This window comes from Dermacentor variabilis, chromosome 3 (assembly GCF_050947875.1).
Source record: "Dermacentor variabilis isolate Ectoservices chromosome 3, ASM5094787v1, whole genome shotgun sequence".
NCBI classification, from domain to species: Eukaryota; Metazoa; Arthropoda; class Arachnida; order Ixodida; family Ixodidae; genus Dermacentor; species Dermacentor variabilis.
Genome location: NC_134570.1, coordinates 191,360,902 through 191,376,137, shown reverse-complemented (window position 1 = coordinate 191,376,137; position 15,236 = coordinate 191,360,902). Strand labels below are relative to the sequence as shown.

At 46.0% G+C, this 15,236-nt stretch overlaps 1 protein-coding gene across 1 annotated transcript in view; it reads left to right on the top strand.

Moving 5' to 3' along the window:
- Positions 1–15,236, top strand: part of LOC142576577 (serine/threonine-protein phosphatase alpha-2 isoform) — an 82,055-nt gene that overhangs the window by 47,987 nt on the left and 18,832 nt on the right. The window contains exons 5-6 of the mRNA XM_075686763.1: positions 142–276; positions 12,089–12,175. Of these exons, the coding sequence (XP_075542878.1) occupies positions 142–276; positions 12,089–12,175 (222 nt within the window). The remainder of the gene's footprint in view (positions 1–141; positions 277–12,088; positions 12,176–15,236) is intronic.

Sequence of the window (15,236 nt, the reverse complement as noted above, 5' to 3'; positions counted from 1 at the left end):
GCGAGAGCATTGTGATTACACTTTGGTGGAAGTGATCGCCTGCAAAATTTAAAACAATGTTCGTGTTGCAATACAAGGCACTGCAAAATTAATGAAGTGTGCAAAATAATTCTTACAGCAAAGTGTACTTATTGTGCCCAGGTGGTGGAGGATGGCTACGAGTTCTTTGCCAAGCGACAACTGGTGACGCTCTTCTCAGCACCCAACTACTGTGGCGAGTTCGACAATGCTGGTGCCATGATGAGCGTCGACGAGACCCTCATGTGCTCATTCCAGGTGAGATGAGCTAAGCCATTGTCCGGTGTGCAATCCATTGGTGGAATTGTATGCATACCTTGTTTCTCTTTCTCCTCGTACTCAGGTCATAGGGGCAAACTTATTGAAACTTTTTCGCTGCATGAAGTGTCACTTTGATGGCACACTGCTACACAAGAAAGAAGAATAGAATTGATGGCAATGCGTGAATTTAGTATTTAATATTTGTTAGTTTAAGGGGGGATGCGGAGCTTCAAATTAACTTTTGAACCATTGCGCAGATATTTACAAAAATTTATAGGTTTATGTATTGTCTTGTCCTAGGTGCATATTCTAAAGTTTGTTAACACAGACCAAATAGAAAAGAAGTTATGGCTGACATACTGACCAATTAGGTACGTCACCTTAAGAAAACTATTATTTCAGAAATAATGAATACACGCTGGTTGGCATGGTTGGATGTCTCCAGAGGGTTATAGCACAGGATAATGCCAGTTGTGGCTTTCTTCTTCTTTTTTTTTTTTTCACAACATTTCGGTAGCATTGTCATCACTTTGAGGCTAAGTTCAATTTTTCTCGTCATTAAATGACTGATATGTAAATTTTTTGTGTTAATAAAATTTAGACATATGAAAAGCTTGTGTGACTGCTATCGCAAACACCAGAGACCAGTGAAGCTGGGGGAAAGCCAGTAAAGTAGTTCCAACCGCACACAAGATGCACGAGTGCCGAAAATGCATCCCTACGGCGTCTACTAGGGCGTCCGCGATTCGCATAGCCAATGCCGTAGTAGACGCCACGGTTGTCTACACTCCGTACGGAGCGGCGGGCGAGGAGGACATTGAGGCACCCTAGCAGCCACTGGAGAACGCCCCTCCTCCCTCGCCTGATCCCCCTGCCTCGTGCGCCACAGGAGAAGGCATGCATCTGGACTGCGTTCCTTGCTCACGTGCGTGCTGCTCCTTCTCACTTGCTAGGCTCCACCCACCCTTGCCGCGTCGCTAGGCTGCGCGGTGCTATTTTTATACTGTTTTCACTCTCTGTAAGCTTTCCCTCCCCCGGCTTGGTGTAGCTGTGTACATCAAGAGAAATCTAGCGAGGTTCTAACAGCTCCACTGTAAAAGTACCTTGTCTTGTTCCTGACGGCTTTGAAACATTGATTACTTTGAAAGCAGGTTTTGAAGCAGGTTGGAAATGATAGTTTTCCTAAAGATTTTGTTCAGCCAAAAAGTGCGGACTGAAAAAAGTTAGCTTTTTTTTTTTCAGCTTTATAGCTGTCCTGCGCTCTTGTCTGCGCTTGCAGAGAACTGCTGCACAGCTAGAATTATGCCTTTTTTTTTTTTTTTTACTTTGCGGTCTGCTGTACTTTCGATGGAAGATCTCCGATGATTAAAATGCGGAGAAAACACAGGCATTCATTCACTCTGTGTTCGGTTTCTTCACTGCTCTTGATTGCAACCGAAGTTGTTGATGAGCTTCTTTAAACATCTAGGAATCAGAAGATAAACAATATTGGAAAGTATGTTTTTCTGGTGTAAATTGCAATTTTAGCCACACATCCCCCTAAGCAATGTCCTCCAAATTACCGTATAAAACGCAGTGGAACCGCGGTTATCCACGGTTTTGTGACGACCCGGGTTTTTTGACATTAGCACAGTCCTGGTGAAGTCCCCATAGAAGCAATGCATTAAAACTCCGGTTATCCGACGCAATTTTATGCCTGACCCTCGCGAAGCACGGGACGGAACGGCGGACGGAAGAAAAGTGCCCTGGGTCTCTTTCCTCGCTCCGTCTCTCTGCATGCGGAACGCTTGACACTGCTCGACCGGTTCGCTCCGGCGCAGCTTTCTTCTCTGCCTCGTCTCATTGTTCGTTTCTCTCTCCCCCACCAGCAGCCACCCGCGATGCTCGCTGTGCTGAAATAGCGCCTTTTCTTTTCCACAATCACTTTCTCCCTCTCTTCTCGGCAGCGTCGCCTCTCGTCGCGTTGGGGAAGCGTTTCTCTCCTTCCAGTTTCCCAGCAGCAGATCGCTGACAAGGTAGCGCGGAGAGGCCTAGGTTTATCGCACCTGTTCTTCGTCATAATCCTAGTGACCAGCGTTCAGCGGAGGTTTTGAGTTGTGTGGAGCAATGCGATGCACAATGTCCCGAAAGCGGACAGTTCTGTTGCTCGGCGATTAGCTAAACATTAACGAGGAAGCCGAAAAGTGGCATGGAGCCACGAAAGCCAGCATTGCCCGGGACCTTAAGATACCCGAATCTTCGCTTAAAACGATCCTGGCAAACAAAGCGGTGATATTGCAGAATGCCAAGAAGTTCGGGCTCAAGCGGAAAGCGGCAAAAGAAGGACAGCATGAGAAGTTAGAAAAAGTTCTCGTGAAGTGGCTGCCTCAAGCATGGAGCTCTGCGACCAACGTTGACGACGCCATTATTAAAGAAATGGTGGACCTTGTAGCGTTGCGTCTAGGCATTGACGACTTTCAGGCATCGAACGGGTGGCCGGACCGCTTTAAGATATGAAACAGGATTGCATACAGCCACCCCTGCGGAAAAAGCACTTCCGTGGACATTCAGATGGTGAATGAGTGGATGGAGTCGCTGCTGGAGATGATTGCTGCTTACAAGCTCTGCGACATTTTCAACGCTGATGAGAGTGGTATTTTTTTACCATATGCAGCCTGAGCAAACCCTTGCATTTAAGGGTGACAGCTGCCATGGTGGCATGCGTAGTAAAGAGCATGTGACTGCACTATTCTGTGCTAACGAGGACGGTTCTGAGAGGCTGCCCATTCTCGTTGTTGGAAAGTTTGCAAAGCCACGGTGCTTTAAGAACTTGAAGACTCTGCCATGCAGCTACAACTTCAACAAAAAGGCGTGGATGACGTCTTCGCTCTTTAGCAATTTTGTGCAGCAGCTGTATAAGAAAATGGGTGCTAAGGCGAGGAAAATATTGCTTTTCGTGGACAACGCACCGTGCCACCCACCCAATATGTCCAGCCTGAGGATCGTAAAGGTTGTTTTTTTTCTGCCCAACTGCACAAGCCGGCTGCAGCCGCTAGATGCCGGCATCATTAAGTGCGTCAAGCAAGGTTAGTGCAATGTCGGCTGCCGACTGTGAAGCGCAGCGAGTCGGAAAAAAGTATCACTGTGCTCAACGCCATGCATTTTATTGCCAGTTCGTGGAACGCAGTGTCGCGAAGCACAATTGCTAATTCGATCAAGCACTGTGGCTTTAAGCGAGACTGCCTCCTCTTCTGGGGATGCAACAACTTCGATGCCGCTCGAGGCCGATGCAGGCTTCGCCGACGACTATTTCGAGGGTTGAAACCTAGCCACGACCTTCCCCGAGTACATGGAGGCCAGCGACAACGTTGCGATCTGCGGCGAAGTGTTGCTAGATGACGCCAACGCCGACACCGCTGCGACATCGGACGAGAACGACGACGCCACAGATGCCGTGCCTGTGCCTGCTACGTTCACCAAGGTGCTACGGCACATAGGTGGCATCCGGAACTTCATCTGTTCACGTGACGCCGCAGAGGACCTCCTTTTGGACATTGCCCAACTCGAGTTAATCATGGACCAAACAAGGTCCAAAAGAAACTTGCAGACTTTTTTTTTTAAGTTCGCGCCGGCTGGCGGGAATCGCGGCAGTGGGCAGTGGAGTGCCGTGAAGGTTCGTTCGAATAAAGCATGATTGGTACCTGTACTGCATCATTAATTCTTATCGTATTTACTTTTTTGGTAATTTGGGTTTTCAAGCCCTGCGGAGTATGTTAGTAGTTTGCATTGAAGTTTCTTGTAAATCCGTCACACGAAATTAGTAGTATCTTTATAGGCATACTTTATGTTCGGATTTTACGACACTTTTTCGCGGTCTCTAGAAAGTCGTATAATCGGGGTTCCACTGTAGTTAAAAGGATCATTTTGAGTCTGTTAGAGATCTACAAATAAAATTTTCAGTCGTCTAACATTTTAGCCCCCTTCATCGTTGCAGCATGATGCTTGGGTAACATGCACGGATTGCAGTCCGTGTGTAATTTTTTAGACATGCATATTCTAAATGCGTAAGCATTTATATGTCTACCCAGCGAGGAAACCCTGTCCTCCTGTTACGAAAGATAAATCACTATAAAGAAATTGATGTATAAAACAATATAGAATCGAAAAGGAAAAGCGTTGGTGGTGCTGAGCTTCGAACCTACGGCCCCACGCTTGGAAGCCGAGTGTCTTACTCACTGGGCTAGACACCCACGCTTGCAAAAGGTAAATGCAGTCAATGCCTGGTTTTTCGGATTCCCTAGGGTCCACAAAAATGTCCGAAAAATTGGGCCGTCGGAAAAAAATGAATGCATGCATTTTACTGCCCCCAAGGGCTCTAATCGCCACAGGCACGTCTGAAATAGCTCTGAAGGCCTACCGGTATACTTAATAGGCATATCAGAACTTATACTGGGACAGAAGACGGTGAGTGCATGCATGTATAATTGAGGAATACACACTGTCCCGTGACACTTGCCCCTTTCCATTCTTTGTATGCTTCGCCACAATGCTTATGCTCCACCGTGTAACACTCCTGTACTTGGGCGAATCTGACTTTCAGGAACCGGCATCCTTTCTGAGCGTCGTGCTTTCTGAGCTTCCAATCCATTGGCGAGGATTACAAAGGTGGAGTCAGTGCCATTGCTAACAGTGGCTAATTGTTTTCATGAGACTTCCGCACCGAACAGCCAGAAGCTTGGTAGCGAACGTCAGAGTAGCTAGGCCTAGTGTTGTTGCAGTGGTGGCTATGGCTGCCAACACATATGCATATGAGAGTGCTTGTTCGAAGCGTCGAGATAATAAAAATGGCAGCTGTGGTGGCTTCGATCAATGCCATTTCAGACCTGTGGTCATGGCAAAAAGTCTGGAAAGTCGGCGAACGGTTTTTGCGTCCGAAATTTCAGACGTTATACAGTCGACTGATTTTTCGGACCCTCTCGGGAACGTAAAAACGTCCGGAAATTCAGGCAGTCCGAAAAAATGAATGCATGCAAAAAACGCCCTTTTTTTCTTTTTTTTTCTCGGATCTAGAGGTAAAGGGCGAAGTACCAGGTTTCCGAAACCCTGCCAAAGCATCAGTGAAGTGGCTTTAAAAAAACGGATTCAAAAACTCTGTATGCAGCCGACTGCCGGTTTATTATGTACATGTGCATCGTTGGGCAGCTGGTTTTATTGCTGCAGCAGCTTGAAGAACTTGTTGATTGTTGTTTGGACGGCGTTCAGGTTGCATGCGATCATATTCACCTCGATCTGAGCAAGGATCATGTCAGCACTGTACACCGATAAAAGAGTCAACAGTGCTCGCGTCAACTCCGCGCCTGTAGGTGGCGCAAGCATTGGCTCCTCATTTTCTACATCGGAGTCTTCTGAATCCCCCACAACCTGACTCCTTGCTCCATGCCGAACTCCTTGCTCACGTCAGCCTGCGATGGGCCGCTCACGACTTGCTTAATAATGGCGGCTTTCTTCATCGTTGACCGACAGTACTGCTTACCGCGCTTCGATGCCATCAGCGAGGATGACGAAGACTGAGTGGGGGCCATCGAAGGCAAGCGAAATCCTCAAGTTGCGAACAGTGGAGTTCGCAGAGGAGCGTCGAAGCACCTAGGCCTAGCGTCGCAGAACACACTTGACACAGCAGCACAACCACACACCACGCTAGCCAAAATGTGGCCTACGCAAACAAATGAAATGCCGCTGCTCCGGAAACTCCGCCGGAGGCGGAAGCGGAAATGCGGCGGTGAACAGAGCCAGCATGGCCAGACCAAATCGGTGTGTGACGGCTAGATTTGGCTAGTTGTGGTCCAAAGCGGTGATATGCTTCGGCTGCAAGTCGATTTCCTGCGCAAGGGCGCTGCGCGAGGAGCCAAAGGACCTTCCGTCGCGTCAAAAAGTCCGGAAAATTGGACGGCGAGGGGTTCGAGCGTCCGAAACTTCAGTTGTCCTTATACATTGATTCTATGGGGCTCGTGGTGGTGCTGTAAAGACGTCAGAAATATATCAGGCATGCCCGAAAATTTAGGCGTCCGAAAAATCAGCCGTTGACTGTAGATTGGCTCTGTGGGGTATGCGACTGTGCCGTCAGGGCGTCTAAATGATAGGGCATGTCCGAAAATCGGTTGTTTGTTGTATATCTGAACCTATAAATGTGTTGTACCGGAAAACAAATGTCAAAGAACTGTTTTTATGAAGGCTCTGTTGAAAAATTTGGTGATGGAAGAATAAAAGCCATCTCTAGGACCGCATGTAGAGCAGACTCTGAGCATTGTAAACATCAGGAAAATTAGACTTCGCAAAAATTTAATGCCAAACACGCCACATCCCCAGTGTGTTTTAGTGGTCACGGGAACGCACCTTCAGTTTGGCTGTTTTTTTACCGACCAAAATGTCACCGATTCCTGAAGGCTCATGCACTTCATGTCGCACCACACTGACATATAAGCAGTCAATGAGTTGATAAGGAGTGATTAGGGGCTATATGGGTCTCATCATGGCTGATACAGTAAAACCTCGTTAAACCGTACCTGCTTAAACAGTAGTTTCGTTTCAAAAGCAGTAAAGTCAAATCCCAGACTCTGTGACCATTGAACATACTGTGTTTTGTATCCGCATAAACCGTACCAGCTTATTGCATACATATCGGTAACATGTAGTGTTTACACTTTTCGTCGCGCAAACATGGCGGTGTGTTATCTCCATCGGGTTGCAACAATGAGCCTCAGAGATAGGAGCCATGTGTCAGAACAACAAGCGCCCTGTGCGTTTGCACATGAAGCCACATCAATATCATTTCGGCGCCATGGCAGAGAAAATTTGTGGCGTCATGCAAACAACTGGACTCGCGTCATGCCGAAGCTTGGATAAAAAAAAAGACGCCGGGTACTCGGCATAGAAGAAAAATTAGACATCATTTGTGCTATTGAACGTGACACGAAGAAGTCGGCGCTGGCATGTAACAGGGATCTACTGTTGACTACAGTGTGCGGCATTTGGAATGCGAAGTTGCTTGGCAGTGCTGCTGCAACCGTGAAGAGATGTCGGCTACGAGGTTCGACTTTTCGCCATTGTTGCCTCTGTTGCCGAAGTGTCGCCTAGCGACAGTGATGAGGACGAAATGGAAAACGACAGCACGGGCGATTCAGGCCCGACAGTGGCAGAAGCTGCGCGTTATGTCAGCCTCATGAATGCAATCGTCGCAACAAGAACAGCACCCCGCAATGAAAAAGGCTACCGCAACATCTGTAGCGCTACCGCGCCCGTGCAAGGAGAATATGCAACGCCAACGAGGAATATGCCATGCATGTGTTTGCCGAGAAGAGGCGGCTCACCGAAAAGCTGGCTCGCAGCTTCAGCAAGTTTGAGGCCGCGGTCGTCGCTTTTAGGCCGCCACGGCATCAAATTAAAATAACACTTTTTTCGCGTTTAGTGAATAAATACTGCATGTTCTTTTCCCTTTCATCGCACTCTCTCTGAGTTGCGTTTTTGACAGGTAAGTAGGCGATCTCATGCTATTTCGATTAAGCAGTACTACCACTTAGTACATACTTTTTCCGAGCTCCAGCCAACTACGGTTTAACTAAAGCCCCTCCATCCACGCGTCAACGCTGCTTTTGCTAAGTAGTGCCAGAGTTCTTCCATTTTTTTTTTTTCCGGTCACGAAACTGCTGCCCCAGTAAATATAGAGCCAGCGCCCGCTGCTAGAGGCGCAATCGTGCATGAGAGGGCATGCGAACGCCGCTACCACTGTGGTTGTGTGTGGGGCAGCCTCGGTATTCTAGCTTTCTCAACTTCCTCAACCGTCGCTTTAGTTTCACGTAACTATTTTTAACATTAAATATGCTTAAATTACTGCCTGAGCGCGTCTTCTGCCATGATATGAGCGCCCGGGACGAAAATAAAGCCGCTCATAACATGGAGCTTGCAGCAGTCTCAGACAAAAAAAATAATAAAAGAAATCTGGGATTTTAAGAGCCAAAACCATGATACGATTATGAGGGACGCCGTAGTGGGGGACTCGGGATTAATTTTGACCACCTGGGATCCTTTAAAGTGCACCTAAATTTGAATAAACATAAATAAATGTCTGAATGAGATTTAGGTAGGATTAATACAAGACAAACTTCGCTACTAAATGCCTTTAAATGCACCTAAAGGTCTGCAAAGCGATGACATTCCTGAATGAGATTTAGGTAGGAGTAATGCCAGAGAAACTTCGCTACTAAATGTCTTTAAAATGCACCTAAATTTAAATAAACTGGTGTTTTGAATTTCGCCCCTGTCGAAATGCGTCCGCTGTACACGGCCGGCCGGTCTCTGTTCACATTTCTACATCATCGCCGTTCGCCTCAACACTTTGGTGGGCTCCGCTTTTTAATATTTGCCGGAGATTAAACACCACGCTTTTGCAACAAAGCGCCAGTGGTCTCACTTTTCACCAGATGCAAACATATGGGCTGTTGCACCCCCGCTTACCAGTAAGTAAGCGCCAACTCTTCGTTGCGCATAGTGCGAGATGTTCGCCAAGAACAGCTGTTCACTTTCTGTTAAACTGTGGCAGAGAAGGACTCTGACTGTGGGCAGTATCTTATAAGGAGATCAAAAGAATGAAATTGTTAATGCAAAGGGCTGCTATCGTAGAATACTTAATGACAAAGAAAAGGAAATTAAGCTGCTCCGTGCGCTTAAGATTTCTCTGCAAAGCGATGCCATTTCTGAATGAGATTTAGGCAAGACAAACTTCGCTACTAAATGTCTTCGGTGCGGCTTTTAACAACGGATTGAGGCGAACGTTAAGTGTTGGGACCTGCGCAGTTCAAACTAGCTGTACTGTAATTAGGCAATTGCCTTAGCAAACAGTCGTTTAGAAGCGTCAGTAAGCCCAGCACTTATTCCCGCTGCTCTTGGTTTCGACGCAGAAACGACGGGACTAAGTGTTTTGGTTCTTAATGCGCAACTATTTACAATATCTTAAAAACTTTATAATTCTATTAAGAAAAGAAATAGAATGTGTTGGTGCAAAAACAACATACAAGCACGATCATTTATTTATCATGTAGAATAAGCGGAGAGAAATACAGACAGCACAGAGGCGTCCGGTCACGAATGGTCCACCCTTCACAATGCAAGATGTTTGTTAAAAGCATGACACTGATATAATAAGCATAAAGAAATAACATCAAACGTGAGAGATATGCATGGGGGGGGCAGGAAACAAACACCAGCAAACGAATGGCAATAAATACAGAATGCATAATCGATTGTTTCTATAAACAAGAAAGTGTAAAGCATATAAGCATTTTATAACACATGGCAAACCAACTCTCAAACGAACACAAGTAGCCACATCACAAATACAGCAATTTTTTTTAACTAGCTGAAGAAGCTGAAGAAGTAGATCATTCTACTTCTTCAGCTGTTACTTGCAACACGTGTTCAGCATCGTTGTCCCACCCTGCCACTTCAACTAAACAAGCCCAGCACTCGAAAAATAGCGCAGCACATGCACAGAACGCACCCGATCACTCAGCTCGCCTCGCACTGCACACGCGTTTCGGTACGCGATCGATGCCCTCTGTGGCACAGTGACACCACGTCACAGCACCTTTGGGCAGCATATGAACCTCTCCCATAGCGTGACGGTGGAGTTTCGTGACCAGCAAAACATGGAAGGACTGTGGTAGTGCCAACCATTGTTGTGTGCCGCTGTTCCCTGATTCGTCGCTCATACCAGTTCCACTTCCGGGGTTTCCGTTTCCGGTCGTTTCGCTTCCGCAATTCAGGTTCCTGAATTTTCGCTTGTACGCTCACACCTCTATGCAGAAGTGACGTCGCTTCCGCCTAAATGAGAAGCTGGGACTACGCAAGTTCTGCTTGACGCCAGAAGCTGAGGGGGTGAGTTAGGAAGAAGCATGGAGGAGGAGGGTAGGTTGGCGGTACTTAACCTGGTCGGCGAAAACGTGTATGGAGGGACTTTAGGTTTAACGAGGTTTCACTGCAATGGCTTGATGTATAGGGATAAGATACTAAAGACCGATGAGGGCTTATAATGATTGCAGCAATTCTCGATTAAGACCGATGAGGGTTGATAAGGGTTGGACCTAGTCCGATAAGGTTGATAGGTGTTTGTACTGGTCAGATCAAGCTTGATATAATTGATTGACACTGGGCTGCATGGAGATGAGCAAGGGGCACAATTCTTATGCATAATCAGTTTTACATCATCTTGGGTGCTTGTTCCATAGAGGCTGATGTACCATATTTACACGATTGTAAATCGACTCGAATGTAAGTCGACCCTCCCCCCCCATATTGCATGTGACAGAAAAAAAAAAAGCATACCCGAGGGCACATTCTATAATGCGAATTTATTAGTACCTGGCATGGTCACTGGACTACTCGTCTTCACTTGTTCCATCGTCATCGCTAGTGCCACCATTGCCATCGCTGCTACGGTCCCACAGCGCGTCATTGTCCAGTGAAATTCCATATTTAGCAAATGACCGCAACACGACATCTTGCGGAACAGCAGCCCACGCCGAACGCACCCAATCTCATGCAGCCATCAGGGACGCTTTTTTGACAGGTCCGATTGGCGTAAGTTCGCGGTCTTCTGTCGCCAGCCACACATACTCGCAGCGGAGCAGGTTCTTAAAACGCGAAGATCCAGGCTTGTTTCATGACCATGTCGCACTTCACTGGAAAAGATTGATCACGCATTTCAGCAACGTACGCCACAAGCTTGGCCTACAGCTCCGGAAAGCATCCAGACTTCGGCACGTGGGAAATTCCTCACATGCCGTCACAGGTGAAAATTTTGCTTCGCTGCAGTCGCCACTCTCGCACCACCCGTTCACAAACATCGAACTTGCGGCCCGCTGCACGGCCCGCTGCAGCGTTCATGAGCCCTCAAGATCGCTACTGTGAACGAGCACCGAATGTTTAGTGGACCTGGAGCACTCGTGATGAGTGAGGGAGCATGGAAGTAGCGCATAGCGCGCAGTCAAGTCAAACGCATCAAATAATACCGATGTCACACGGTGAATCGCACTCGAGCCCGTTCCGGATTGAAATTCTCTACTGCAATTGGCTCCCTCGTGCAGCTTGCGCAAAGGAGGCAATCGTGACCGAGAAATTTGATCAGTATCGGGCTTGATCGTGATTAATAGTGTGCCGTGTGACACCACTGTGACACCTACAGGGAAAGCGAAAAACATGTGCGTTGTCTGCTTTTCCACGAACTATCGATACTCCCCGCAAGTGCCACCGTTCTGAGGGTGTCGCCACGAATGGAGCAGCGGCACTTCCATCAACTATCGACATCCCCCATGAGTGTTTCGTGCACCGTAAAGCTCAAAAATGTTGAAAAACCATTCCGAAACGCCAACAAACGCGCAGGATAGTAAAAACTACGGGTAGGGCCATAGAGCAAACATAAAATTGTACTACATTGTAGCTCCGCTGATACCTCGTCGGTCTCGCTTTTTTGGCGGTGCCATGTTTTGGTTTAGATTGTAAGTCGACCCCCCCCCCCCCCCCCCCACTTCAAATATTCAAATTGAAAAAAACAGGTCGACTTACGATCATGTAAATACGGTATGTGTTTACATGTCAAATGTGGTCCCCATGTGGCAGGCATATTTTGTTGGGACGGAAGGCCACTAGCAGGAAGTGTAGAAGTGTTGCCCGCAGGAAACCACTGCTACTGCGAATACAATTCTGGGAACTCTGAGTGTTATGACGAGACTGTTTTGTGGGACAGGTGTTGCAGCTGCTTCTGTTACTTGGCTTGCAGATTTTGAAACCGGCCGACAAGAAAAAGTTTCCTTACGGCGGCATCGCAGCAGGAGGGGCCAAGCCACCGGCACCACAGCGGGGACAGGTGAGTGGGCACAAACTTTAACCCTTGTTTTTCTTTTCTTGTTTGTTTAAGTGATAGCCATTTAAAGGTCAACTGCAAATAAATTTAAGCCATGTAAAAATGGCTAGTTGGGGAGCAGATATGGAGGAGCGCCTCTGCAAAATTTGAGGTTATGAATACGGGTGGATGCATGATGAAAAGTTTGCAAAAATACAATTTTACTTGTTTATTTATTCATTCATAGTACCTTGTAAGCTTCTCATTGGAGCATTCTGTAAGTGAGGTTAGAGTTACTGATGAATTTTTCGGACTCCAGAAATTCGGACCTAATGGGCATTCCAGACTTCATAGATGCACCATCGGGGTTCCCATAGAGCTAATACATCTTTGCAACCAATTTTTGGGATGAATTTAGGCCCCAACATGCCTCCAAGATTGTGAAGCGCATGCTATCAATAGAGAGCACATGCCAGATTTCTTTGGTGGGAATCATTCGTTCACCCACATTACATATCTCAATGAAGTTTACTTACCTACAACGCATAATTAAGCGAGGAAAAGCAGAAACAGACGACAGGCTGTTCCAAAGCGAGCACAGGTCTTGTTGTCCATCCTCCAACATTAGCGGATACTTTTTACGTTCCATATAATTGTATTTGCAATAACAAATCCATCATTAAAGGGACACTAAAGTGAAAAATTATCTTTTTCTGCATCAGTAAATTACCGTTATACAACATCAAAAACACCACTCTTACAACGATAAGACGTTTAGTAAGCCAGAAAAAGCGCAAGAACGAAATACGAGTGGCGATGCCTACTTAAGTTCCCTCACCTGGGGGCTGTGACGTCTTGGATTTTGATGTCATCTTCTAGGGCCTACTAAGTATATATAGCAGTACAGATTGACTATATTGTGTTCTAAAGGAACCAAATATTAAACATGGCAAGTTTCGGGAACCTTTATTCACCCATCGCGGCCCAAATGCGAAAACATATATTGGAATCCCTGACGTCACGCTGACGTACCGGCACTGGGGTTTCGGCGCGAAATTCAAATACTGATACTTGGACCTTCATTTTCTCATCTAATAACCAAACTATATTTTTGAAATGACTGTCTGCAGGGTTCTGAAACAATGATTCATTAGTCTAAACTGATTTATTGGTTCGCTTTAGTGTCCCTTTAAACAAAACATGTTTTTGTGTAATAATAAAGCTAAGACAGCTCTTTAAGTCCTGATTTAGTTTTAAATGAAGCATTGTGCCAGACAAAATGGTGCTAGCCAGGCGTGTGTCTTCAAGGCATCCTGCTGGCTCTCTGAGAATGATGCCAATCCGAAGTCGGCATATACTGGCATTCCCATGCATACCACAGCGCAGTAGCGACAGATTGCCCTCTAGGTAATACAGTGAGAAACTCTATGCCTTGCGTCATCCTCCAGTCTTGGAAGCCACACCCACTCTTTTTTAGCTGACAAAATTCTCCACAGGACAGCACTTTCTTTCTTTTTTTCACTCAGCACTATCACCATAATCACTTAATGTGGGATCAGAGATTCTTCTTTTTTTTTTTTTTTTGGTTGCTGTTTCACATGTGGTGTGTCTCGGAGACATGGCATCTTTGTGCGTACCTGTGCGGCTTCGCATATGTGAGATCGGTGCCACCTCCTGTGTTTTCGCGAGAGCCAAGTGGTGTGAAGTAACGTGGCTTGTTTCTTCGATCTCCAAGGCGATGTCCGCCAATGCATATCGCCAACACAGTGATGCTTTTGTCATCTGTAAAGGGAGATGTCACTCTTGCGCAAACCTGAGCAAATCTGATCGCCTCGAAGCATAGTATGAGGGAGGGCATTATTGGATTTTTTTTTAGAGGGCCCCTCACTAGGCCCCATAGCAAATTTTGGTTATACGCTGGAAGTTGTTACATGTCCTCTAGAGAGCGTTCTGTCGCAAAGATTTTTCAAATCTGCCCATTAAGGGGGGACGTGGGTCCTAAAATTTTTTTTCTTATTTTTGGGTGAATCTTTAATAAACTCCATTGTCTGGGGTAATTTTTCGTGCTGATTTCAGATCTGTAATTAGATTTTTGATAGCTGTAGCAGTTCAAAAAATATTGAGGTCTGAAGTCAAATTAATTTCAAACTCGTTACGGGGCTTTTTGATGATTCCGTCTTGCTAAACCAAAAACTAAATGCATGACACCATTGCTAAAGACCTACTGTAGGGGGTGATGCTATTTTTATTCATTTGGAAGCATTTTGTGGACAAGAAAACAATCTTGCATTTATTATGAACATTTCTTTTCTAGTTAGCAGCAATTACTATACCTGAATGTAATTTTCATGACGGTGCAAGAGTAATAAAAACAGCATCACCCCCCAGATCATTTCAATACGAATAAAATGATACCACCCTTGTCATTTTTGGCCAAAAACAACCCAGAAAAAACACCCGTAAGGCGGAGTACAGTGTGAAAAAACATCGAACTGAAATAAACGCATTTGAAGTTTCAAACAAATGTAGCTTTTGCTTAAGTGAATCTACAGCAATACAAATGGCACCATTTTGAAGTTCTATGTTTTGTAAGAATGGCCATGCTAAATGTGTGACTGCACACTCTCATAATAATAGCACACTGGCCACTGAACTAGCACAAGAAACTTTATTAGGCACCATGCTCTACAAAGAGCATGGTGCCTGGGTTTCAAACCTAAGTGTAGAACTCTGTGTGAGCATGAATATAGTTCCAGTGTTGTACATGCAGGCTGCCTGATTGATAGCAGTGTCCCTTACAATCAGTGAAGCATTTTTTTTTTTTCATTTGGTAGAATTGATCATGTTACTGAATGAAGGCTCTGAGTGTAAGTAGCCTTCCAAGTCATCTTCACCTGACAGTGGCTGTGGAACTTAGGATCAGAGAGCCAGTGATAGATATGCAGCTGCTAGGCGCTTTCCAGACATTTACTTTTGTATGATGCCTCGATCACTTCTGCAGCCAGGTGTGTGCCAGCAAGGGGCCTAGTGCACAGAGCTCATGATGAGGTTCTCTTTATGAAGGGGTGGTATGATAGATATTGTT